This window comes from Peromyscus maniculatus, chromosome 8 (assembly GCF_049852395.1).
Source record: "Peromyscus maniculatus bairdii isolate BWxNUB_F1_BW_parent chromosome 8, HU_Pman_BW_mat_3.1, whole genome shotgun sequence".
NCBI lineage: Eukaryota > Metazoa > Chordata > Mammalia > Rodentia > Cricetidae > Peromyscus > Peromyscus maniculatus.
In genome coordinates this window covers 64,867,491-64,891,815 of record NC_134859.1, presented here as the reverse complement: position 1 = coordinate 64,891,815, position 24,325 = coordinate 64,867,491, and the positions used below count along the sequence as shown (strand labels likewise).

Below are 24,325 nucleotides of genomic sequence, written 5' to 3'. Positions count from 1 at the left end.
CTCGCTGGTGCCCCTCAAACTTTCTGAGCACGCTTTCTCTGCACACACAGTGGACTGCATGCAACAGGACTTCCCCACGGCTTCCCACACACAGGGAAAGCGGAGCCTGAGCTTTGCTGGATGTGGTGATGAAACCACACTCAGAAGAACAGCCACATGCTCTGGCCAAGGCTGTCGAGGAACTCCTCCTCGCTATGCTTGTCACTGTGAAGCTTCAGAAACTCCGAGTGGCTGGTTCTCCTGGCAGAGCACAGGAGGAGGAGGCGAAGCGTCAGAGCAGGAGCACCCCGTGCCCTCCCCGAGTCCCAGTCTCAGCCCTCCTCTCTGACATTCCCTTTATTTTTTCCAGACACTTCCTTCACTGACTCCTGGCTCCTCCCTGTTGAGTCAGTGCCAAGTGGCTAAGGTTTCTATTTCCTCTCTGAGCCCCGCCCTGTGCAGAGGTCTGCTAGCTGTGAGGGAGAGTGGTGCTTCTCTGAGGCAGGCGAGATGGCTTTCTTCAACACCCAACCTCCCTGTGGCATCCAACCCCCCTACGTGAACCCGGTGAGTTGTGGGGAGCAGTCGTGGGACACATAGGGTAGAGCTAACTGCCACATCCAGGGAAGTTGCTCTGGGTCTCTGAGGAGACCACTGAGCCGCGTGGGTAGTGGTGGGGTGTCCCCACACACAACACACCAGGCAGGGTCTTCCTGATGCCGCTCTCTGTGTCAAAGCTCACACTGTGCCTCCCGGGATCCAAGGGTTCCACTCACCATGATTCATGTGGTAGACTAATATATGCCTGTTCCAAGCTGCCTAGTAGCATCTAGAAAGGAGATAGTTTATATGGAGATGCAGATGGGCTTCTGGGAGGGTGGTCAGGTACCAGCCAACCACAGGACACTTAAGGTACTTACTTTTTTTTGGGGGGGGGCGGGGTGTTTCAAGACAGGGTTTCTCTGTGTAGCTTTGCGCCTTTCCTGGGACTCACTTGGTAGCCCAGGCTGGCCTCGAACTCATAGAGATCCGCCTGGCTCTGCCTCCCGAGTGCTGGGATTAAAGGCGTGCGCCACCACCGCCCGGCAGGTACTTACTTTTGAGAGGACCTCTGTTCAGTCATTTACAAACTAGGAGACTTCACACGTGGTACTTTCTCCTCTCTGGGTTTCAGTTACCACATCTGTAAAATAGGAATCCTACTTGAGTCCCTCTCCCGAGGCTGGGCCAAGGAGAAAGCAGTTAGTACACGTGGGTGTTTACACAGCACCTGGAACATGGTAGGTGTTCTGGGTGTGGTCTGGGGGCAGCTGGGAAGAGGTGTCTGTCCTCCAAGGACCACGTCAGAATTTACCCAGGAATGCCTCCAGAATGTGTGCGGAAGGGCAAGGTGGTAGGGACTGCCCTTCAGCGTGGTGTGCTAAGGGCTGCTGCGTGGTTTTTTTTTTTTTTTTTGCGGTCTGCAGGTAGCCTTGTTTACACCCTGGGAAGCTCAGGAGCTCCCCTGTGTGTGGAGAAACTGAGCTTTGATGGGTGGGGGGGTCTTGCGGCATGTCCTCAGATGGTGAGTGACAGTGAGTCAAAGTGCTTTGATTTATTCCCCGAAGAGGGGTGCTCACAGGGAGATGGCCGTGCAAACGGAAGTGAGTGCCCCCAGGGACCTTCTGCAGCGTGCCCACTGTGTGCAGGGTGGGAGACACAGGGTTCTGTGGGTGAGCTGGCTGCCAGGGCCTGGCATCAAAGCTTACTCTAGCGTGGGCTCTGGGCTTTGCCTGGTGCTCCTGGAAGCGGTCAGTGCCCCCAGCCACACTGTCCAGGCTTCTGACTTGGGACCTGGAGGGAAGGAGGTGGGGAAAAGCTGGAAGGGGATGTCCAGAGCCTCCGTGGGGCCTTCAAGGGCAGAATGGGACAGAGTGGGCTTGCTACCCCAGCTCTGGAGGCCTCGTGCAGTCCCCCGTCCCACAGCACTGGCATCACACTTCCTTCTTCGTGGCTACTCTCACTCAGTGGTCCACTGACTTCTGCACCTGGGCCACATGTCTACTGGAATGCTGACAGGGTACAAAAGCTGTGAGACTTCTGTCCCGCTGAGGAACAGCACCGTCATGGCCCGAGGGCCAGGCTCGGTTGCTCACTCCCACGTCTAATGAGACTCCTCTGTGGGCCCAGAAGAAGACGGAGCTAGTCAGGATGGCCCCCTTGGGTGACCCTGGCAAGCCAGGGGCCAAGGATATTTATGTGCTTCTTCACAAGAGGAAGCCGATGACACCTATGGCTGAGAACATGAGTTCTAGTGTTCAAATCCCAGGCTTGTCGTCAACCAGCTGTCTTGTCTAGCTTTGGGCAAGTTACTGAAGGTTCTACATTTCCGTTTCTCCATCCTCAAAAACGCTTAAAACTAAGACTGTTGGGACGCTTAGGGAAGTGACGCCAGCTGTTTAAGGACAGGCACTGGGAGGGTCTTTGAACTTCTGAAACAGCTGGGCCTTTTGACTTGAGAGCATACCAGACTGGTGTCCCCACTGCTGGTCCCTGGACTGCGTGCCCGGTGGATCACTGAGCTACCCAGCAGTGAGCTCCGCCTTCTGCACGTCCCAGTGGGAAATTGAAGCAGAAGGCCCTAGTCTCTGAGTAGAAGACAGGTCTGCTCAGGGAGGAGGGTGCATTCTTCTTAGGGCAAACATTTGCACAGGCAGGGCCCCTCTGGACCAGGGACGTCCCTCTTGCATCTTGTCTCATCTCCTCAGGATGCTCAGGCTGCCAACTGTGCCACTAATCCCAGGAGGGACGAGGACATACATAGATGAGTGACTTGCCCAGGGTCAGGACTAGAACAGGGAGATGGGAGCCCAGACCTAGGGGATCATAAATCCTGAGAAAAAGACAACAAGGACAGTACCTGGCCGCCCCTCCCAGCAGCAGCAGGGATCAAATGGAGGGCCCATTATTTCCTGCTAAGATCTCTCACTGACTCACTGACGTTCTGAATTCCACAGTAACCTGGATCCCCAGGTTTAACTCAACACCTTGTTCTATCACTGTTCAGGGAGGACAGAAGTCTCAAAACCGAAAGTTCGAGTTCTGGGGTTACCTGCCCATCATGTGGAAGGCCCTTGACTTTAATGCCCAGCGACAAGCATTGCCCCGCCCCAGCAGCAGCAGCTCAGGCTTCTTTAAAAAAACATTATTTAGCTGGGCGGTGGTGGCGCACGCCTCTAATCCCAGCACTCGGGAGGCAGAGCCAGGCGGATCTCTGTGAGTTCGAGGCCAGCCTGGACTACCAAGTGAGTCCCAGGAAAGGCGCAAAGCTACACAGAGAAACCCTGTCTTGAAAAATCAAAAAAAAAAAAAAAAAAAAAACATTATTTATCTATTTGTTTGCTTGTTTGTTTATTATGCGTGTGTGTGGCAGAGGTCAGAGGATAACCTTGGGGAGTCAGTCTTTTCCATCCACCATACGGGTCCTGAGGGCCTAACTGGGGTCATCAGGCTTGGTAGCAGGTGCCCTTCACCCACTGATCCGTCTCACCAGATCAGTTCTCTTCTTGCGTTGAGTCTGTTTCAGAGCCCGATCCCCTGACCTCCCTCCTATAAGGATACTGGTCGTTACGTAAGGCCTGCTGGGTAATTTGACAGTCACCCCACGTCAAGAGACTCCAGCACGTCTGCAGAGTCGTTTTTGACACCTAAATCAACCTATGCCCAGGTCCCGGGCCATTTCCGAGGGTGGGGGTGGGTGAGGGGTGCCACTCAGACCCTCCCTGCAGCCTCTCCTGCCGCCGGAGTCTTGGAGGATTTCTCAAGAGGTAGTTTATCTACAAATTAGTAACAGAGTACAGCTAGCCGCCCCTCCCACTTTCTATACAAACGACCTCGTTCTGGCCCAGTTGGAGAGGGCTCTTGCCGCTGGGCCTGGTGACGTGAGTTTGGTCCCTGGAGTCCACAGGGTGGAAGGAGAGAACTGACCCCTGCAGCTCCTGACCTCCACGACCCCACGAAGTGAGTAAATAAGTGTAGGTAGTGTCATTCCACATCCTTGCTCAGAGTTCCCAACGGCATCCCTCCTGCATCATTCTCAAACAGCATTATTTATTTGGCTTTTTCCTTTGAGCAGACTTTTAGGTTCTTTCCGGTCTTTTGCAGTCTGTGCTGAGACACGAACAGCCCTGTTTATAAGACCCACTCATGTTAAAATAATGCCTCAGAATTTGGGGACACCCTTTAAGATACTAAGATCTAAGCCGGGCCTGGTGGTATACACCAGCTATCCCAACACACAAGAGGTGGAGGCGGGAGGTTCGAGGTCATCCTCAGCTACGGTCGGCCTGGGCTGTAGGACATTGTTTCAAAAGACACTGAAATTTCACAAAGCTTTTTTTGGGGCAATTGATACTTCCGAGACCAAGCTGTACTGTCCTGCCCCCATGACCTCTGTCCATTCTTCCTCTGCCTCTGTCTTTCTGTGCGTAGGTGACCCACAGCCATCTCACGTGCTTTCTGGTCTCCAAATCTCGAGGCTTCCCAGGAGTGTTAGCAGGGTTAAGTATCCAGTCTTTCTTCGCCAGCAAAAGCTCTGAGGAAAATTTCAGGAGAGGGGAGGAGTTTTGTTTCTTTTTATTTTTTTTATTTTATTTTATTTATTTATTTATTTTTGGTTTTTTGAGACAGGGTTTCTCTGTGTAGCTTTCTTTGCGCCTTTCCTGGAACTCACTTGGTAGCCCAGGCTGGCCTTGAACTCACAGAGATCCACCTGCCTCTGCCTCCCGAGTGCTGGGATTAGAGGCATGCGCCACCACCACCCGGCTCTTGTTTCTTTTTTAAAAAGGTTTGTTTTTATTTGTGTGTGTGTGTGTCACATGTGTTAGGTGCTCAAGGAGGCCAGAGGAGGGCATCAGATCCTCCGGCGCTGGAGTTACAAGTAGTTGTGAGTTGCCTGGTGTGGATTCTGGCATCTCACTTGGGGCCTCTGGAAAAGCAGGCTGTGCTCTTTGGCCCGCAGCCCCCAGGAGGAGTAAGGACCCTTACAGTCTTCTCCTGTCAGCCTGGGGATACAATGAAGTGTGCTTCTCTAGCAATTTTGAGAGCCTTGGTTTGATCCCTAGCCTCATAGAAGAAGCAAAGCAACAACAAAATGTTTCCTGCTGTGCCAGTGACAAGGCCCTTGGGCTGACTGGTCTCACACACCACAGGTGAGGGTGTGACAGAGGAACTCAGACACAGGCAAGCTGTGATCTGTTCCAGGAAACACTCTGTGACAGAGCCAACATGAGCTGTGAGACAACATCTCCCCGACAGGATGACCTGGGGTTGGTGTGAATGAGACTCCTCATGGAGGGAGAGGGGCCACCACAGGCTTCCATAGGTTCTGGGTGGCCAGCCAGCTCAAGGATGAAGGCAGCGTCAGTTAGGTAAGGAAGGAGAACCTGGCTGGGGTGTTGGTTATCTCTAGACAGGAGCTGACACGCGTTTCTACAATCAAATTCCTTAATAACGCCAGCCGCTAACAGCTGGAGGAACTGGAGCGTGGAGATCCAACAGCAACATAAAACAAAGAACAGCAAGCCACAGGAGAAGGAAGTTCTTTAAATCTGTAGACTTTAGAGGGGAGGGGTTGCTGATCATAAACGGGAGGGCGAGCTTAGTGGAGAGTCTCTGGGTTTAGAGGGAGGGTCTAAGTTTAGAGTGGAGAGGTCTCTGGGCGTATTATTGAGAGGGTCTCTTTGCTTAGGAGGGAGGAGATTATTGAAGATGCTCGGTAGGCCATAAAAGCTGTGTCTAGGAAGCTGACCCTGTAGTCCATCCATCTGCCTTGAGAACTGACGCATGCTAAAAGTTTAGCATCCTAGGGAAGGTCCTAGATGGGATGTAAGTCATGGCAGATCCCTCTACTGGCCCAGCATTTGTGGTCTAACGGGCAGTGGGTTGAATTTGGTGGGTGGGTGTTTTCTGTTGGGCTGTCAGGCGATAACTTAATCTGAGCCTGCAGAGAAGTGTCCTAAGCGGGCGGCCATCCCAAGACCTGTCTTGCTTGCTTTCTTATACCTTTCTTTCCAATCTCAGTTTATTTCAAAACAACACCAGTCATATTTCAGTCATATTTCACTGAAAATATTCTCTCACATATCTCTGCAATACAGGATGAATTTTTTTTTTTTTTTTTTTTTTTTGGTTTTTCGAGACAGGGTTTCTCTGTGTAGCTTTGCGCCTTTCCTGGAACTCACTTGGTAGCCCAAGCTGGCCTCGAACTCACAGAGATCCGCCTGGCTCTGCCTCCCGAGTGCTGGGATTAAAGGCGTGCGCCACCAACGCCCGGCACAGGATGAATTTTTAACTGATTAATTTTGAACTCAGATCCCCCAGCACCCACTTTCCAAGTGCTGAGATCACAGGTGTGCGGGACCCCACCTGACAAGAATTCTTATATGTTTGTGTGGAGTCCCCAGCACCCCAGAATTAGAACATAAAATCATCCTCATTGTCCCGATTTCTGGGTTCTTGTGAAAGTCTGGCAGCCCCGCTATCTGTGGTTGGTGTTTCCAGGTTTTTGGCATCTTATCCAAAGAATTCAAAACAAGAGGCTCACAGGGATTTGCAGAGGAAGCCACACAGCTTTATCTGAAGCAATGCTTCGGGTTAGTAAGAGGGGGAGGCGCTCCGAACGGACCACGACCTAGGCCGAGGTGTGCCGGAGTACTCCAGGGCCCAGCTGTCGGCAGGACTTCCTTTTACGGGGTTCAGGAGAAGGAGGAGGAGCTGGGGTGTGGTCTAAGGGCTTCTCTGCCTTCACGGATAGTTTGGGTCATCTCTTCATGAGCTCCGGCTGTGCATGTCCCTTCCCTCTCGCAGAGGCACGGGGTGGTAAGCGAGCCTCCCCCTTTGACGGCTTCGCTTTGCCGCACACGTACCCCAAATCAGTTCAGGCTGAACGAACCCTTCTTTTCTTCCAACGTGAATGTGTTGGGGATACATTTGAATAGGAACTGTCTGGATTTGATTGTTACCAGAGAAACTTACACTATTGTTCAGATAGGGGAGTAGGCCAGCCTGATGCAGGTGCAGCCTTCAGAGACTTCTGGGGTTTCTAGCTTCATTGTTTGGACAGGGGTGTACGTGCACAGCGCAAGCGGGTGGAGGAGCGAGGCTGCCCAGTGAAGTGTTGGAAGGGATGGGGTGTGCACAGTCCCAAACCAAATAGGGCCCCAGGGTACTAAAACTGTGTCTTGTGTTTGCCCACTTCGTTCCCCCGGCACTGGGCATGGGCGATGACCATTCACTAGAGCTGAGCGGACAGTGCCCTGCTAAACAGTGTGAGGCCGACTCTCTCCCAATCCCCGTCACTTCCTGTTGTGCCCTGCCTGGCCGCTTCACTCAGCTCTGTCACCTTCCTGGCTCCTGGAGTATTTAACTTACATAGGGTGTTGACCCAAAGAAGGTGTTGGAAAGGCCACTAAAAACCCTGGGGTGATGTGGGAATCAGCCAGGGAACAGACCCTGCAAGGGGCAGAGCCACGCTTGGTATACAAGGCATTTTGGACATTGGCAGTCATCAGTTTGGGGATTTGGCTCTGAGAGCACAAGGCAAGGCGAGTGGGGGCAGAGGGATACCAGCTTCGTGAAGAAGCCAGCAGGGAGGTAGTTCATCCCTGTTTACTAATGAAGAAACGGAGGCAGAGAGGCTCAATTTTGGAAGGCCACACAGATACTGAGCAATGACGAGGGTTCAAACCTGGAATCCTCCTGCCTCTAAAACTGTGACGCTCAGTGGGACCCAGTGCTCCTTCAGGCCACTTTAGGGAGATCTGGGAGAGACCTGATGGACAGACTTCTGGCAGGGCCTGGGATGGAGGGAACACTGGGGCTCACAGGCTTCTGGGGCAAGCATGAACAGGAGCCAGGAACTTCAGGAACGAGGCTGCCTCCACCAACTCACAGCAGAGCTGGCCTGGAGGGTAAGGTCCTGGCTGCCATTGTTACATGGTGGCGGGAGGGGATACCTCCCTCTCAGGAACAAATTGTTTGCGGTCCAAAACAGAATGGTGGGTCCCTCGTCAGAACCCTGAGGCCTTTCAGGAACTTGGTTTGGTAACAGCAGCCCTCACCCCATTCTAGTTCCTTCCTTACCTTGCAGGCCATTTGCATGTTGCTTCACTCGGGTAGGTTCCACAGCTGTCACTTCCCCCCGACGGTGGAGGTCGGCTGCCAGTCACGCCTCAGAAACCTGGCAGTCTTCTGATATTCTCAGAATGACTGTAATGAACTGGACGGGGCTTGCTTCTGTGAGGGACCCTCCGGTCTGTGAGGCTGGGATTCTAGCTCCTCGATGACCATGCCCCCCCCCCAGCCCTAACTGGGTACTGCCACACCATGCAGGCGCCAGCCAACTGGTATCTCTCCATTTCCCCTCTGCAGGCCGTCCCCTTTTCTGGAACAATCCAAGGAGGGCTGCAGGAGGGACTTCAGATCACCATTCACGGGATCGTCCAGCCCTTTGCAGATAAGTACGTGGATGACGCTTGTCTTAGGGTTTTATTGCTGTGAAGAGACACCATGACCACAGCAACTCTTATAAAAGGAAACATTTCCCTGGGACTGGCTCACAGTTTCAGATGCTTAGTCCATTGTCGTCATGATGGGGAGCATGGCAGTACTCGGGCAGAAACGGTGCTGGAGAAGAGCCTAGAGTTCTACATTGTGATCTGCAGGCTACTCGGGAGGAGACTGTGTGTCACGCTGGGTGTAGCTTGAGCACATGAGACCTCAAAGCCCGCCCCCACAGCGACACACTTCCTCCAACAAGGCCACACCTCCTAAGAGTGCCACTTTCTATGGACCAAGCACTCACATACTCAAGTCTCTGGGGGCCATTCCTATTCAAACCGCCACAATACTGATGTTAATCTCAGCCTCAGCAACCAAGGAGCTGCAGACTGTGGAGAGCTGGCCGTCCCATACCTCCTGCCATTTTGGCACCATGGACAGGCTCCTTAGACTCCTGGGCCCTGAGCACCCTGCTCCCAGGGAGCATCCTGCTCCCAGGGAGCTCACAGTCTGAGGAGGGAAGTAGCAGCAGGGCCAGAGCAGCAGGAAGCACTCTTGACACTGTGAAATGGTGCCACAAGAAGAAAAGTTCCGTTAGTTTCCACCGCAGCTTTGTGTAGTTTTCTTTTTAGGGGTGTGTGTGTGTGTGTGTGTGTGTGTGTGTGTCTGCGCACAAGTGTGTTGTGTGTACAGGTGACAGAGGAGGCCAGAAGAGAGTGTCAGATCCCCCTGGAGCTGGAGTTACAGACAGTTATGAGCTGCTTGATAGGGATGCAGAAAACCGAGTCAGTGTCCTCTGGAAGAGCAGGAAATGTTCTTAACCTCCAAGCTGTCTCTCCAGTTCCAGCCCTATCAATTTTTGAGTCCTAGGAGATATTTTCAAGTTCCTGTCAAGAGTGATCCCAGGGATGGAGATGTAGCTGCATTAGTGGAGTGCTTATGTTGCACACACCAAGCCCTGGGTTAGATCCCAGAACTACATAAACTGGGCATGGTGGTGCACACCTGTAATCCGAGCAGTCTTTCTGCCCTCTCTTCTGCGATGTTCTGTGAAACTAGAAGGGGGCGGTAGAGATGGCCCATGTCCGTTTTTGTTTATTTTTACCATTGATGCCCAGGGATAGCTGTCACTTTTTCTGCAGTTACCACTGCCCATTGCAAAAAGAGGTTTCTCTGCCCAAAGCTGACAGCAGCGTTGATCTACAGGCACAAACATGATCATGTAGAGGTGTTTTTGTATGCACATTGTGTCCATGCAGCAAAACAATGGTATTAGTTTCTCCACCAGGGCCTAAGACCTTCCAGCTGCAGGCTTTTATCCAGGTCTACAGTACCAGATGTGAATTCCCACCTCAAATCCAGTCAGAAAGTAGTCGATACCACCACAACAAACTTGCCACTGTTGACCCAGGGGGACACTGTCTCAGTTAGGTTTCTATTGCTGGGAAGAGACACCATGACCCCAGCAACTCTTGTAAAGGAAAACACTTGATGGAGGTTGGCTTACAGTTTCAGAAGTTTAGTTCATTATCATCACGTCGAGAAGCATGGTGGCATGCAGGCAGATGTGGTGCCCGAGAAGGAGCTGAGAGTTCTATGTCTTGATCCACAGGCAGCAGAAGGAGATTGTATGCCACACTGGGCATATCTTGAGCATATGAGACCTCAAAGCCCAACCCACAGTGACACATGTCCTCCATCAAGGCCACACCTTCTGATAGTGCCCCTCCCTATGACCAAGCTTTCAAATACTTGAGTCCATGGGGGCCATTACTACCACCATATACATCTTGCCTGGCCAGATGGAAGTTGTGTTCGTTTGCCTCTCTGTTGCTGTGATAAAGCTTGCTGACCAAAAGCAACTTGGGAAGGAAAGCGTTTATTTGGCATATAGGTTACGATCCATCATTGAAAGAAGCCAAGGAAGGAACTGAAGCAGAGACCCCAGAGGGAAGCTGCTTCCTGGCTTGCTTCCCCTAGCTTGCTCAGCTACATGTTTTTGTTTTTGTTTTTTCGAGACAGGGTTTCTTTGCCTAGTTTTTGGTGCCTGTCCTGGATCTCACTCTGTAGCCCAGGCTGGCCTTGAACTCACAGAGACCCACCTGCCTCTGCCTCCCAAGTGCTGGGATTAAAGGCGTGCGCCACCACTGCCCGGCTACTTTTTTTTTTTTTAATGCAGCCCCAGCCCACCTGCTCAGATATGGACCGCCCACAGTAGGCGGGGCCCTCCTAATCCACCAATAACCAAGAAAAACACCCCATAGACACGCCCATAGGTCAGCCCTTAGACACAATTCCCTGGTCGAGGCTCCGCCTTCCCAGATGTGTCAACAACTGAAACCAACTATGACAACGGTGTCGCACGCGATGCCCAGCTGAGTAAGATAGTTGATGACAATTCTCCTCCGGAAGGCTGCATAGCACCAGCCCTGAGTGCTGGCTACCAAGGTCCAGCCCAGTTCCAGCTTGGTTTCTCTGTGTCCCGTGACCAGAGCCGGGGACAAAAGATGTGTTTATTGTTACTGTTAGTGTCATTTTCCCTAATTGTCTACTTAACTTTCTAAGAAAAGAATACGGGAAGGACAAAATGCCGTAACTACACGAATACATTAAGTCTGAACTAGATGAGCCCAAACACGCTAACTGAGGAGGAGGTCCGAAGGGTTCTGTCCGCCCCGGGCAGCAAGCCATGCTCCAGGAGGCTCGTTTCTCTGCCTTAGGTTCGCTGTGAACTTTCAGTCCGGCTTCAGCGGAAATGACATTGTCTTCCACTTCAATCCCCGGTTTGAAAATGGAGGGTATGTGGTCTGTAACACGAAGCAGAAAGGACACTGGGGGCCTGAGGAGAGGAAGATGCAGATGCCCTTCCAGAAGGGGGTGCCCTTTGAGCTTTGCTTCCTGGTGCAGAGGTCAGACTTCCAGGTGAGTGGGGATCCCACCCCCACCCCCGCAATCTGCCCCTTGGGTGGACAACATTTTAACAGCCACATTCACTGACATCAGGCCCCAGCCTAGCTACTGCACAGATGTGACCTTTTGCCCTTTGCCTTACACACTCCAGCCTCCAGTATCTACAGGTCTACCTTTTGCTTTGATTCCTCAGAAAATAAGTGAAAGTCCCCACACACACACACTTCCACCCCCGCATCCGACAAGCCTCTCCGCGGACACAGCAATCCAAATCAGACCGAATTAGAAAATCCCAGGTTTAATGGGTAAAACATTCCCGGGTGATTCCCCAGCTCCCCAAAGAGGAGATGGGGACAAGAGACCAGAAGAACCACGTGTCTGTTTTCTGGGATGCAACTTAAATACCCTGTGGGAGTGGTCAAGAGCCTCTCTGGGGGAGGAGCTGTGTTTGGCAGGCTTTGAGGAGGCGATTTGGGGAAAGAGATGGCGGAGGAGAGTTGAGGTGGATCTTCCACGAGAACATTCCAGACTCTTGGGTATAGGGATGCCAGGGTGCCAGGGGTTGAGGTGGAGCTCCCACCCAAACAATAAGACTTCAATCTGTCACCGTGTTGCTTTTAGGCCCCAGGTGTCTAAAACAAACAAACAAACAAAACACCCCCCAAACTCTGTATTTATCCTTTGATAATTTCATACACATATGGAATGTATTTTGAGCGCGCACACTCCCCCTCCCCCTCCCCTCCCTCTCCCCTCCCCCTCCCCCCCTTGCACTCCCTCGGGAACCTTTGTCTCCCCACAAGCCTTCCTTACCTTCATGTCTTTTAACCCCCTCAATAACCCACTGGGTTTTATTAGAGTTGCCTTGTATGCATGGGTGTGGGGTTGCTTGCTGGATTGAGGGCCACCCTGCAGTGGCTCCAGCACTGAAAAGATATGACCTTCTCCCCCCACCCCTACCCCCACACCCCCAGCTATCTCAAAGCCTCCTCCTGTGCAGAGAGCCTCGCTTGTCCCAAAGTCCAAGTTAGCTAGCTGCGGTCCTCCGCTGCAGGTCCCTCGGAACATCTACTCTGTGGTGCTGGCCATCAAACCTAGCTTCCCGCACACTAGGCAAGTGCTCTGCCACTGAGCCACGCCCCAGTCTCACCATGTACCTGTTGACCACATTGTTCTCTTCAGGCTAAAAGGCAGTGTCTTTACAGAGGAACTGGGGGTACTGTCTCTGGGCTGGGGTGGGGTGAGTGTGTCCGCGCCTGAGCTTGTCTGTGCGACACTGGGGTTCTTGTGCACTCCAAGCACGACCTAAGGTTGCCTTTCCTGTGCTTCTCACACGCATCCTCCGCACACCTAGAGACTGTCCCGGGCGAGGGCTGGGATATAGTTCACTGGGTTGGTGTGCTTGCCTAGCATGAACAAAGCTCTGCATAAACTGGGCACGGTGGTACCCACCTGTAATCCCAGCATTTGGGGGATGGGAGCAGGAAGATCAGGAGTTCAAGGTCATCTGTAGCTTTCAAGGTCATCCTTAGCTACATAGTAAGTTTGAAGCCAGCCTGAGCTACATGAGACCCTGTTTCAATAACATCAATTAAAAAAAAATTAACTGACATGAAAAGATAAACCTGGGGACTGGAGAGATGGCTCAGAGGTTAAGAGCACTGGCTGCTCTTGCAGAGATCCGGAGTTCAGTTCCCTACACCCACATGGCAGCTCACAACCGTCTGTAATCCAGTTCTAGGGGATTCAGCACCCTCTTCTGGCATCACAGGCATGCATGTGGTGCACATACATACACGCAGGCAAAACAGCTAAACACATGAAATAAAAGAGCTCTAAAAATATCCCTCTCTGTCCTTGGTGCCCCACTGAAGATGAGGCTCCTGCCTCCGAGTGGGCTCAGGTCTTTATTTCTGAATGTGAAGCTCAGGTGCGGCCCGGGCCGGCACTTCACAGCATCTCTCTTCCGGCAGGTGATGGTGAACAAGAACTTCTTTGTGCAGTACCCACACCGCGTACCCTACCAGCTCGCCGACACCATTGCTGTCTCCGGTGCCCTGCAGCTCTCCTTCATCACCTTCCAGGTCAGGAGCGGCTGGCACCTGTCCCGGGGTTGAAGGACAGTGACCAGCTGGGCTTGTGCTCACTCAACAGGGAACCAGCAAGTATCTTCCCCCGGTAGCTTTGGGGCCGCACTGGTTCCCTGGTTTGGTGTCTGTCTGCCTGTTGTCTGTCCCTCTGTCCTTCTTGGTATTGCTTTCTCGATAATGAACGATCTGCCTTGGTCTCCAAGATGCCAAAGCTACTCCTTCCCTGCAACCGTCTATTGCTAAATGTTCTAGAGGGAGTTCTAGAAGGGCTTGTGCTTGGGGAACCAAATGGAATCCAAATCAGAGGGCAGAGCATGGCTCCCGGAGCCCAGCCTGGGTCTGTTTGACCTCCGTGTTAAAAACAAACAAGGCCTGATAATAATAATAATAACAATAATAATAATAATAACAAATAAAATAAAAACAAACAAAAAAGAAAAGAAAAAGGAAAAAGAAAACCAAAGCCAAAACAAACACCAAAAAAAACGTTTCGTGTGTGAGATATTTGTTGTCTGTGTCATGATCTCACTTTGTAGCCCAGGCTGGCCTCTGACTTATGACCCTTCTGCTTCAGCCTCTTGAGTGCTGGGATTACAGACAGATATTACTGGGCTCAGCTCAGAAAACCAATTATTTATTTATTTATTTATTTATTTATTTATTTATTTATTCATTGATTCATTTATTTGAAGGCAGTGTATACAGCTGTGACTGGCCTTGAACTTGTGTCAACCCTTCTGCCTCAGACTCCACAGTGCTGTGATTACAGGTGTCTAACACCAGGCCCAGTTCTGAAAATCCATTTTTTTTCTCTTAAACACAGATTCTTACTATGCAGCTTGGGCTGGCCTTGAGTTCTGTGTAACCCAGATTGGCTCTACCTTGTGATCCCTCTGTCTCAGGCTCTTCAGAGCTTGGGATTACAGACACATAGGACCGCATTCAGCTGTGTTTTTTTTTTTTTTTTTCTAAAAAGAGAGACAGACAGACAGACAGAGACAGGGTCTTTCTATGTAGTCTCTCTTTTCTGGAGCTTGCTATGTAGACCAGGTTGGCCTCACAGTCACAGAGATCCACCTGTCTCTGCCTCCTGAGTGCTGAGATTAAAGCTGCCATCATTACCCAACTTGTTTTAAAATTTTTAATGTGTTTCCAAGATCTGAACGTCTTGCTGGGCATAGTATCTCAAGCTTATAATTCCAACAGCAGAGGGGTTAGGAGTTCAAGATCATCCTCTCCTACATACTGAGTTTAGGGCTAGCCTGAGCTACATGAGACCCTGTCACCAAAATATCAAACATAATAAATAAATAAATAATGTAGAGATACTCTGTGATTAACTGGAAAGCCGGGGTATGCTGGACCCCTTTCCCTCTGGCCTTATGCTCCCATTTCCTGTTTTCCAATCGAACCCCTTTCTTGGCCTCCTTCCTCTGCGTCAGGAGCCAGCCCCTGCCCTTTGCCTGCCCTTGCTCCGGCCGGGCGCCCTGCTTCCTGTCACCCAGACGTGCTTTTGTTTTTAACAGAACTCCTCTGCAGCCCCTGTCCAGCCTGTCTTCTCCACAGTGCAATTCTCTCAGCCCGTCCAGTTCCCAAAGAACTCCAGGGGGCGCAAACCAAAAGTGAGTTAAGTGTGCGGCCAGGAGGTCCATCAGTAGCCAAAAGCTGGAGCCCAGAGGCGGGTCCCACCAACAAGCTTTCCAGGGCCCTCGGGCCCCGTCACATCAACACAGGGTCCTCTGCATTCACCAGCTCCCAGAGTTGTCACTACCCCCTTTGTCCTTCCACGTTCCATCTTCTCTGTCCCCAAAGCCGCTACCTAGGTCCAACCTGTGGTAACTCCTCACACACATGACCTCTGGCTTGGTACCTTTCACCCACTGGCACCACCGCTGCATGGTGACCTCACCCAGCACATTCCATCTCACCCTCTCCCATTGTAAATCTTTAGGCTTGGGTTCCAAAGTCTTTCTAAACGGAGCCCAAAGCCTGGTGGATACCTATAATCCTAATACTCTGGGGGCAGAGTCCGGAAGGATCAGAAGTTCAAGATCACTCTCAGCCTGGACTACGTGAGACCCTGTCTCAAACAAATAGAACAAAACCACAGAACAGAACCTTGCATAACAAATAAACACACGCGCCAATTCCCTCACAAGACAGAAGAGAACACTCCCTAGTCTGTCCCCAGCTCACGACCTCTGCTCAGCCATGCCACCGCCAACAGCTCATCTGGCCACCTCTCTCTTGCCCAGGCTGCCCCTTCTGTCCACCTTGCCCCTGGCAAACTAACAATCACCCTGTAGTTCTTTAAGTGGCGCTCAAGAGTCTTCTCTGACCCACCCGGTGTCACGGTGGACTTCCTGCTTGTTTGTGCTGGTCGGTCACAACATCCTTTGTCTGTCTGTCTGTCTTCATCATGCCGCCCACCTTCCTCATGCCCCGGAGCCCCTGGAAGACTGGCGGCATGGCTTGTTGGTTCGTTAGTGTGTTGCTAGCCCCTCACACAGTACTGGCATGCCATGGGGCTTTTTGTTGTTACTGTTGTTTTGTTTGTTTGTTTGTTTGTTTGTTTTTGTTTTGCTCAGCCAGGGAGAATAGGGGGCAAAGGAGGGAAGGATCTGCTGGAGGGGTGGGGGTGGGGGTGGGGGGTGGGATGGGGGCAGGGAGGAAAGGCCGTAGCTCTCTCTGTGGTCACTCAGGCAATTGGGGTTAGGGCAAAGAGGGTCTCCTAGGTACTAACCTCTCTGTGGGTCGTGGTGGTCCGGGCAGGGACCTCCCTTCTACCTGGGGAGGATATAGGATGTGGTGGATACAATATGACCCAGCTCGGGTCTATTAGGAATCTTTTCACCCGCTTGCTACCTGGGCTAGCCTGGACAAGTTGCTTAACCTCTAAGAGCCTCGGGCCTCACCGGAGAGATGGGAGTCAGGGATGCCGCCCTCCGTGGACAGCACCGAGGCTGTGTGCTGAGCGAGCACTAAATGCTCACTTTCACCTAGCAGGTGAAATGGGGAGCTGGGGGGTGGGGCTCTTGCCTCTGGGGGCCCAGGGAAGCAACATGGTCGGCAGATTGATCCCTCAGGAAGCCAGGAGACAGTCTCCCTCCCTTAATCCTGACCCCCCTGTGCACACGAGGGTGAGACTTTGGGTGCAGCAGGTTCAGGAAGGAGGTGACGTGTCTAGGGAGGTACAGCCGACCATAAGAAGCACACCTGGAGTTTGAAGTCACCTCTCACCCCATGTGACCCCAGAGATAACATCTCTCCTTTTACCTCCCTTGATCCTTCTCAGCCTCCGGGCATTCGGCCTGTCCACCAGCCACCCATGGTAAGTCCCTTGATCTTTTTATGTTTTGGAACCTCTTCAATATGGCTCCCGTTGTGGGCTAAAAGGAGCAGCAGGCTGAGCCTCCCCCATGAGGGCCGACAAGGCTACCCACACTCCCCACCCACCAGGCCTCGGCGATGTTGGTGGGAAGGGGTCGCAGGTGTGCTTGGCTGGCTCTGACCCAATAGAAAATGGGGCTGGGGGATGAATTCCGTTGGTGGGGGTGCTTGTCCAGCGTTTGCAAAGGCTCAGTCTGAATCTCGGCACGCCACATACAAAGGGGTGCGCAGCTGTAATCCCAGCACCGGGGAGCAGAAGTGAGTCAGAACATCTGAAAGGGTTTGTTTGCCCCAGAGGGAGCCACACATTCACCCTTCCCTCCTGCAAAACAAGGCTGGTGGGGTGGAACTCTCGCAATCCACCTTCTCCAGTAGAGAAATGCCTCTCCACACTCCTAGTGTCTGGGGAGGGGCTGTGGTGAATGATGCCCCTAGTTACAGTTCAAGGTTCAGGCTTAAGGGTGGGGGGGGATCATGTAGCGCCCTCTGGTGGCAGGTAGTAGTCTTCACAGTGGTGAGAGCTGGTTAAGACCCGTTTCTTTTTCCCCCAGACTCAAACCGTCATCCACACCGTTCACAGTGCCCCTGGACAGATGTTTCATGTAAGTCTAAACATTTTTGGTTAATCTCACAGCCCCACCACTTTCTTTTAATCAAAACCAGAATTCCCTAGAGTCACACAGTTGGTGTGCTTAGGAAAGAAGATGGGGAAAGCTGGGGATGGGCCCCGTGCTGGCTAGGAAGATGGCAGCGCTCAGACTCTCCTCGGGACAGCAGAGGTTCAGGAACAGTCTTCAGAGGAGTAGGACAGGCAGACACACTGGCCCTCCGGTTGCCCAGGCTGGAGTGTGGTGGCCCCAGCCTCTAGCTGGCTTACTAAGGTCAAGTCCATGCCAAAGCACTACTGACCAGGCCAGTCTAATTCTCTTTCCCCAGCACAGTGCGGGTGGGGGACCCCAAGTTGGTGGGGCTGCAAGGGGCGTGCCTGAAGGGTAGGGGACCATAATGGGTCCAGGAAAACAGCAAGAAGTTTCAGAAACGCTGGTGTGACAGAGAAGGGGAATGGGAGGTCTCAAGGACTGGATATTGGGGCCCCCTGAAGTGTGGGCCGCTATTTACCTTGCGTTTCTGTATGGAACCCTGATCTCTTTCGCAGACTCCTGGAATCCAGCCCGTGGTGTACCCCAACATGTCCTATGTAAGTGGTTTCCTGCAGAGGGCCCGAGCGTTAGCCGGTGTTGGGCAGGCTGAGAGGTGAAGGGCAGCTTTAGTGGCGGACAATCCTCTGACTTGCATGATCCCGCATCCAGGCAAACAGTTACAAATAGCCATGTAAATTAGCAGACAGTGGAATAGAGCTTTTAACTTTAAAATGGTGCCTTCAACATGAGCAAACTCTATACCCGCCTTCGACGCTTCTCTATTGACGTGATAAACATCATAACCAAGGCAACTTACAGGAGAAAGAGTGTCGTTTGGGGCTTCAGAGACCATGACCATCACGGCAGGGAGCATGGCAGCAGGCAGATAGATATGGAGCTGGAGCTGGAGCTGGAAGCTTACATTTGTAGGAGGGGAAGAGGTGGGGGAGAGGGAGGGAGGGAGAGAGGAGAGAGAGAGAGAGAGAGAGAGAGAGAGAGAGAGAGAGAGAGAGAGAGAGAGAGAGTCTGGGAATTGCACAGCCATTTGATACCTCAAAGCTTATCCCCAGTGCCACCAACTGGCGGCCAACTATTCAAATACATGAGCATCTGGGGGTGGGCATTCTCATTCAAACCCCAACAAGCCATTTGTGCCCTGCCCAATCCCTCTCATGACAGTTGAAATGGATTTTAGGAAACACTGGAAGGTGTTCTTTTGACATTTGATGAACCAAGGAAATAACCTGGGTCCCTTCCAGAAGATGCAGGACTCGCAGGCGTGACTCCAGAGTCCACAGCCCCCTGTGCTGAGTCCCCACAGCAGCTGTCCAGCTGCTGATGATTCGTTTTCACCCTTCCAACAGCCTATACCTTTGTTCACCTCCATCCCAAATGGGCTTTACCCATCCAAGTCCATCATCATATCAGGCACGGTCCTGCCTGATGCTCAGAGGTAAGACAGGCCTCCAGGGCTCTTGGGAGACCCGAGGCTCCCAGTGTGGTTCTGGCCAGCCTCTGGCTCTGAGCCACCTGGTGGTGATGGGTAGGAACTGGGCCCAGAGCTCAGTGGTCAGACAGGGCCTATGTGGACTGCCCATTCCAGGTTCCACATCAACCTCCGCTCTGGGATGGACATCGCTTTTCACCTGAATCCCCGTTTTAATGAGAAGGCTGTAGTCCGAAACACCCAGATCAACAACTCCTGGGGACCTGAGGAGCGGGAGCTGCCTGGGAATATGCCCTTCACTCGTGGCCAGAGCTTCTCAGTAAGATGCTGGGGTGCAAGAGGAGGGGGCGTGCACGGGTCTGTGACGCAGGGGGCAGACATCTGGGATATGAAGGGAAAGAAGGGAGACCATTCTACAGATTGGTGTTTCATGACTACTGTCCCTGCTGAAGTAAGGGCTTGTATCTGCGAGGTCCCCTTCCCCCTCTTCTGGGGACTGATCTACAGTCTCATGCATGCTAGGCAAGTACAATACCACTGAGCTGCATCTCCAGCCCCCCATTCTGTTTTGTTTTGTTTTAGGAAGGGACTCACTTTAGCCCAGGCTCACCTGCAACTCACTCTGTAGGGTGACTGGCCTAGAGCTCAGGGGATCCATCTACCTCAGCTGGCCAAGAGTGGAGGTTGCAGGCCTGAGCCACCACATCCATCTCCCAGCACTCCCTTAATTTCCCTTCCTTCCTTCCTTCCTTCCTTCCTTCCTTCCTTCCTTCCTTCCTTCCTTCCTTCCTTCCTCCCCTCCCTCCCTTCCCCCTCCTTCCCTCCCTCTTTCCTTCTTTTCTTTCTTTCTGCTATTTTGAGACTGGGTCTTGAACCCAGCCAGGGCTCAAACTTTCAACGCTGCCTCAGCTCCTGAATAAGTCCGAGCGCAGCCCCACACTCTGGGGCCTTTTGTCCTGCTTTCCACAGAGGGGCAAATACACTCACAAGGACGGGTCACTTGCATGAGGTCACACCGGCCAGTTGGCACCGATCAAACCCAAGAGGGACTTGCCATTCACTCGTTTGCTTATACCATTCTGTGTCACCTGGGGGAAGCACTCTGTGAGTGGTACCAGTGCTGCAGCTGGAAGCCTGATACCCTGAGCAGGCCTTATCCACCCTGAGTATGACGTCAAATCACCCCATGAGCTTAAAGAAGAAAAATCAATGCCTGGGCCCATCCCAGGGCAATGTGCAGCCGTCGTTTGAAAATGTGATGGCAATAATCTCTGTCACAAGGCTGAGAGTATAGGGCTCTGTGGGCTGAGAAAGGAGCTTGCGTTTTGTTACTGTTGTTGAGACCTGTAACCTAGGCTAGCCTCATGCTCGCTCTGTTATCACTGCCTGGGGGGCCAGCCTGGAGCAGTACAGGGCTCAAAGGGAATCCACGGAGCTGGCATCCTCCGGCTTTTTTATCTGAGGGGGTGAAGCGCTCACACTGTCTCCTGATGGTCTCCTTTATTCTTCCTCTGTATCCTGACTCCGTATTTTTCCTGGTGATTTCCTTCTCCCATTCTTGATGTTTTCCTTCTCCTCCTTCTAACGCTGTCTTTATTCTTGATGTTTTCCTTCCAGTTCCTTCTAACTCTATTTTTTCCTGACAGCTTATATACCCCAGCAAAATCTTTCAAGCAGTATAAAAATTACAATGCAGTTACAATCTATTTTTCAAGTGAAGGATTACAATGAATACAAGTAAAAAACAGCATGCTTCCCATATCCCTTAACGTGATTAAACATTTTATGTATTACAGATGAAAACAAATTATCCCAAGAACCCACGTACATTCATACCCAGGCAACTTGTTATAGATTAACAGTGTAAGCAAGCAAGGTATTCTTTTACTGGCAAGCTGCATTTTGTAGTTACAAAGAAAGGACCAATCACTTTATTACTTATCTTGAAAGGTAATCTTATGAGGAATCTTAAAGGAATCACAAATCTAAACTTTTATACATGAAAAACAGTCAGCTCTACTTTAAATCTTTAGGGTGTGTATCCTCTTGTTGTTAGCTATTTTATTACTCTTTACTCCTTTGGGGGCTCACCACCCAGCTTCCAAATAAATTGCACATGGAGGCTTATTACTACTGATGAATGCCTGGCCTTGGCTTGGATTGTTTCTTGCCAACTTTTCTTAAATTATCCCATCCACCTTCTGCCTCTGGGCTTTTATCTTTCTCTATTTCTGTCTACCTTTTTTTCTTACTCTGTTGCTGGCTGTGCAGCTGGGTGGCTGGCCCGATGTCCTCCTCTCCTCCTTCTCTTGCTCCTTGACCCTCTCCTTCCCAGATTTCTCCTCTCATTTATTCTCTCTGCCTGCCAGCCCCACCTTTTCTCTCCTGCCAAGTTATTGGCCATTCGGCTCTTTATTAGCCCAATCAGGTGTTTTAGACAGGCACAGTAACACAGCTTCACTGACCGGTGGTGGTACACACCTTTAATCCCAGCACCCAGGAGGCAGAGCCAGGCAGATCTCTGTGAGTTCGAGGCCAGCCTGGTCTACAGAGCGAGATCCAGGACAGGCACTGAAACTACACAAAGAAACCCTGTCTTGAAAAACAAACAAACAAACAGTAACATAGGTTCACAGAGTTAAACAAACGCAGCATGAAAGAATGTAATACATCTTTGCATCATTAAACAAATGTTCTACAGCATAAACAAATGTAGCACGTCTTAAAATAATATTCTACAACATCCACTCATCAATAGTTTTTATACCAGGAGACTGAGGGCAGAAATGGGTTATAAGGAATTAATCATCCATCACCTTTAGTCATCAACCAATCCTAGCAAGAAAGGCACATCAGTGAATAATAATTGGGCTTCTTTGTTCTTGTTCCCTGACCTTAAAGAGTTTCTCACTCAACTATGTGCCTTTCTAAAACTTTAGATTGTCTTCTTGGGTTTTTCACCTCAAAGCTATTTGACAAAAACATCTTAGTCTAACTTTAAGTTATTTTCAGAGCTTTGTTTCAGCTGTATGCACTCTGAAACCTGTGAACACCTCTCCCAACATTAAGATGAAAAGAATTTAAACTAGCTGGACTACTGGGATTCAGTTGTTTTCCTTAATCATTAGCCTAAGCCCCAGTCTGTACAGCTCCTCAATAGAAACTCCTGTGTTCTAGCTGTGTGACACTTCCTAAAATTTATTCAAATCTCTATTTAGACTAACATTATTATTATCATCAATTAGACAGTACAGCTTAGGAAGAAATCATCTTCATAATAATCCACAGGTAAAAATGCCCAGTAGAATGGGATTTTTCTATGAGATAAACACACTACCTTACAGGCAGTGGGGATCTCCCCACACCCATGCACACCATGTCAGATACCAGAGAAAGATGGCAGCAGCAAACATGTGAAGGCACAGCAGAAGCAAAAGACACTCTGGGGTCTGTGGTCTTGGGGCCTTGCCTATCATCCATCAGGGATTCGCCTCCTGGTGGGCTGACACTCTGAAGTCAACTGCCATCTGCTGCTCCTCTGACATGGCCACCTGCACTATGTAGTCAAGGCTGGCCTTGAACTCCCAGTCTCCTGCCTCTCCAGTGCTGGAATTAATTGCAGACATGCAGCAAGCCTGGCTTTTTTTTTTTTTTTGACTGCTAAGATTATAGATGTGAGCTGCCATACCCTGCTGAGGTTTTTGTGGGGTCTTTTGTTTGTTTTTAATGCATATGAATGTTTTTTTTTTGCATGGATATATGTGCACCACGTGCACACATGCCTGAGGCCCTCAGAAGTCAGAAGAAGGTATCAGATCCCTTGGAACTGGAATTTACAGACAGTTGTGAGCTTCCATGTGGGAGCTGGGAAGTGAACCCAGTGCTCTTAACTTCTGAGCCGTCTCTCCAGCCCTTTGAGCTTGGTTTTTAATTTAGTGAGAGCAAACAAGACCTAACAAGACTGAATCTCATAGAGCAGAAAGGATGGGACAGGCGGAGTCTGCAGCATACTCTGGATAGTGCCCACATACAGTGTGACATGAGTATTAGCCTGTTCCTTATACAGTTCGATATGAGTGTTAGCAGTGACCATGGGTCACATGATCCTTTAACGTTTGTGTCAATTGTCTAATTGAAAATGACTTAGAGGAGACCAGGCATGGAACACTGGAGACTTAGATAGCCTGAGCCAGCATTCCTGTTCCTAGTGGCTTAGGGTTCAGCTGGAGAGTGAGCATGGGGGTGAGGGATAGGGTCTAGGTAGGCAGTTGGCTGAAATAGGTGGGGGTCAGGAGGTGAGAGAGACATGGAAGGTCATTGCAAGAGATGGACCAGCACTTGTCCCTGTATGGAAGGTGTAGAGGGTGGGAACAGCATTCTAGGCTTGGGAACAGCCTACGCTAATGTAGTAGGCAAAGAGAACATTCATGTTTGGTGAAGGGCAAACCATTCACATTGGCCAAGGGCCAGGTTTTAAGCTTGTTCCTGAGGAAGGGGAGGTGAGGGAGGGAGACACCAGCCTGGTGTCTTTCCCAAGTGCCCTGCAAATGTTGTGGTGTCTCTCCCCAGGTGTGGATCCTATGTGAAGTTCAAGCCTTCAAGGTAGCCGTGAACGGGCAACACCTCTGTGAATACTACCACCGTCTGAAGAACTTGCCAGACATCAACAGTCTAGAAGTGGCAGGTGACGTCCTGCTGACCCACGTGCAGACATAGGCAAGGTCCCTGGCTAGAGATGAGGGCTAGGGCACCTTGTGTGTGTCTTGTCACCTCTTCTCTGTCTCAGGCCTGTCTTCCCCAATCCCACCATCAGAAGAGCACCTCTGACAGGCGTTCTGGGAAGGGGCAACTCCCAGTTCACTTCCCTCCACAAAGGGGATGTCTTGGTCTATGTGGCATCTCAGCCACAGTCCCATTGTTCTTAAGTGAGTTATACACTGAGAGACGTGACCTCCATGGATCTGCCCCTTTCTCTGATCTTTAACCTCTCGGGCCCTTTCCTTTACCCTGCCTTCCCTTCACCCCACCGTAGGAAGGCCACCCTGATGGCATCCCACTGGCCTCCAATGTCCTCATTAGTTCTTCCCCACTCTTTCCCAGTGCCCATAAAATAAATAATAATGCTTGTTTACACACACATGTGAGACGGCTCCGTTATTGAATGGGTCTGGAGACATTCTGGAACCTATTAAAGGGAATGGGAGGAGACAGGTTGGTGCCCACACTTGCTCACAGGGGTCCCCCTCCCAAACCCCACAAGGTGTTGGAGTAAGTGGGTGGGGGCTGGGACCCAGGGTCTCTGACAGGAATGCTGGCCTCTGTGTAAACAA

At 51.1% G+C, this 24,325-nt stretch overlaps 1 protein-coding gene across 4 annotated transcripts; it reads left to right on the top strand.

Moving 5' to 3' along the window:
* The first annotated feature begins 349 nt into the window (after window positions 1-349).
* Window positions 350-24,130, top strand: Lgals9 (galectin 9). 4 transcript variants are annotated; one of them, XM_042282465.2, is made up of 11 exons: window positions 350-546; window positions 8,389-8,477; window positions 11,238-11,439; window positions 13,401-13,511; window positions 15,044-15,139; window positions 16,813-16,848; window positions 17,459-17,509; window positions 18,064-18,105; window positions 18,913-19,001; window positions 19,152-19,314; window positions 23,565-24,130. In XM_042282465.2, the coding sequence occupies exons 1-11, from the start codon at window positions 490-492 to the stop codon at window positions 23,709-23,711; spliced, it is 1,083 nt and encodes a 360-aa protein (XP_042138399.1). In that variant the 5' UTR covers window positions 350-489; the 3' UTR covers window positions 23,712-24,130. The 4 variants fall into 4 exon arrangements, with proteins under 4 accessions (XP_042138399.1, XP_006977553.1, XP_076399081.1 ...); XM_006977491.4 differs by lacking the exon at window positions 15,044-15,139 and having other exon boundaries at window positions 410-546; XM_076542966.1 differs by lacking the exon at window positions 17,459-17,509 and having other exon boundaries at window positions 410-546.
* Window positions 24,131-24,325: the final 195 nt, after the last annotated feature.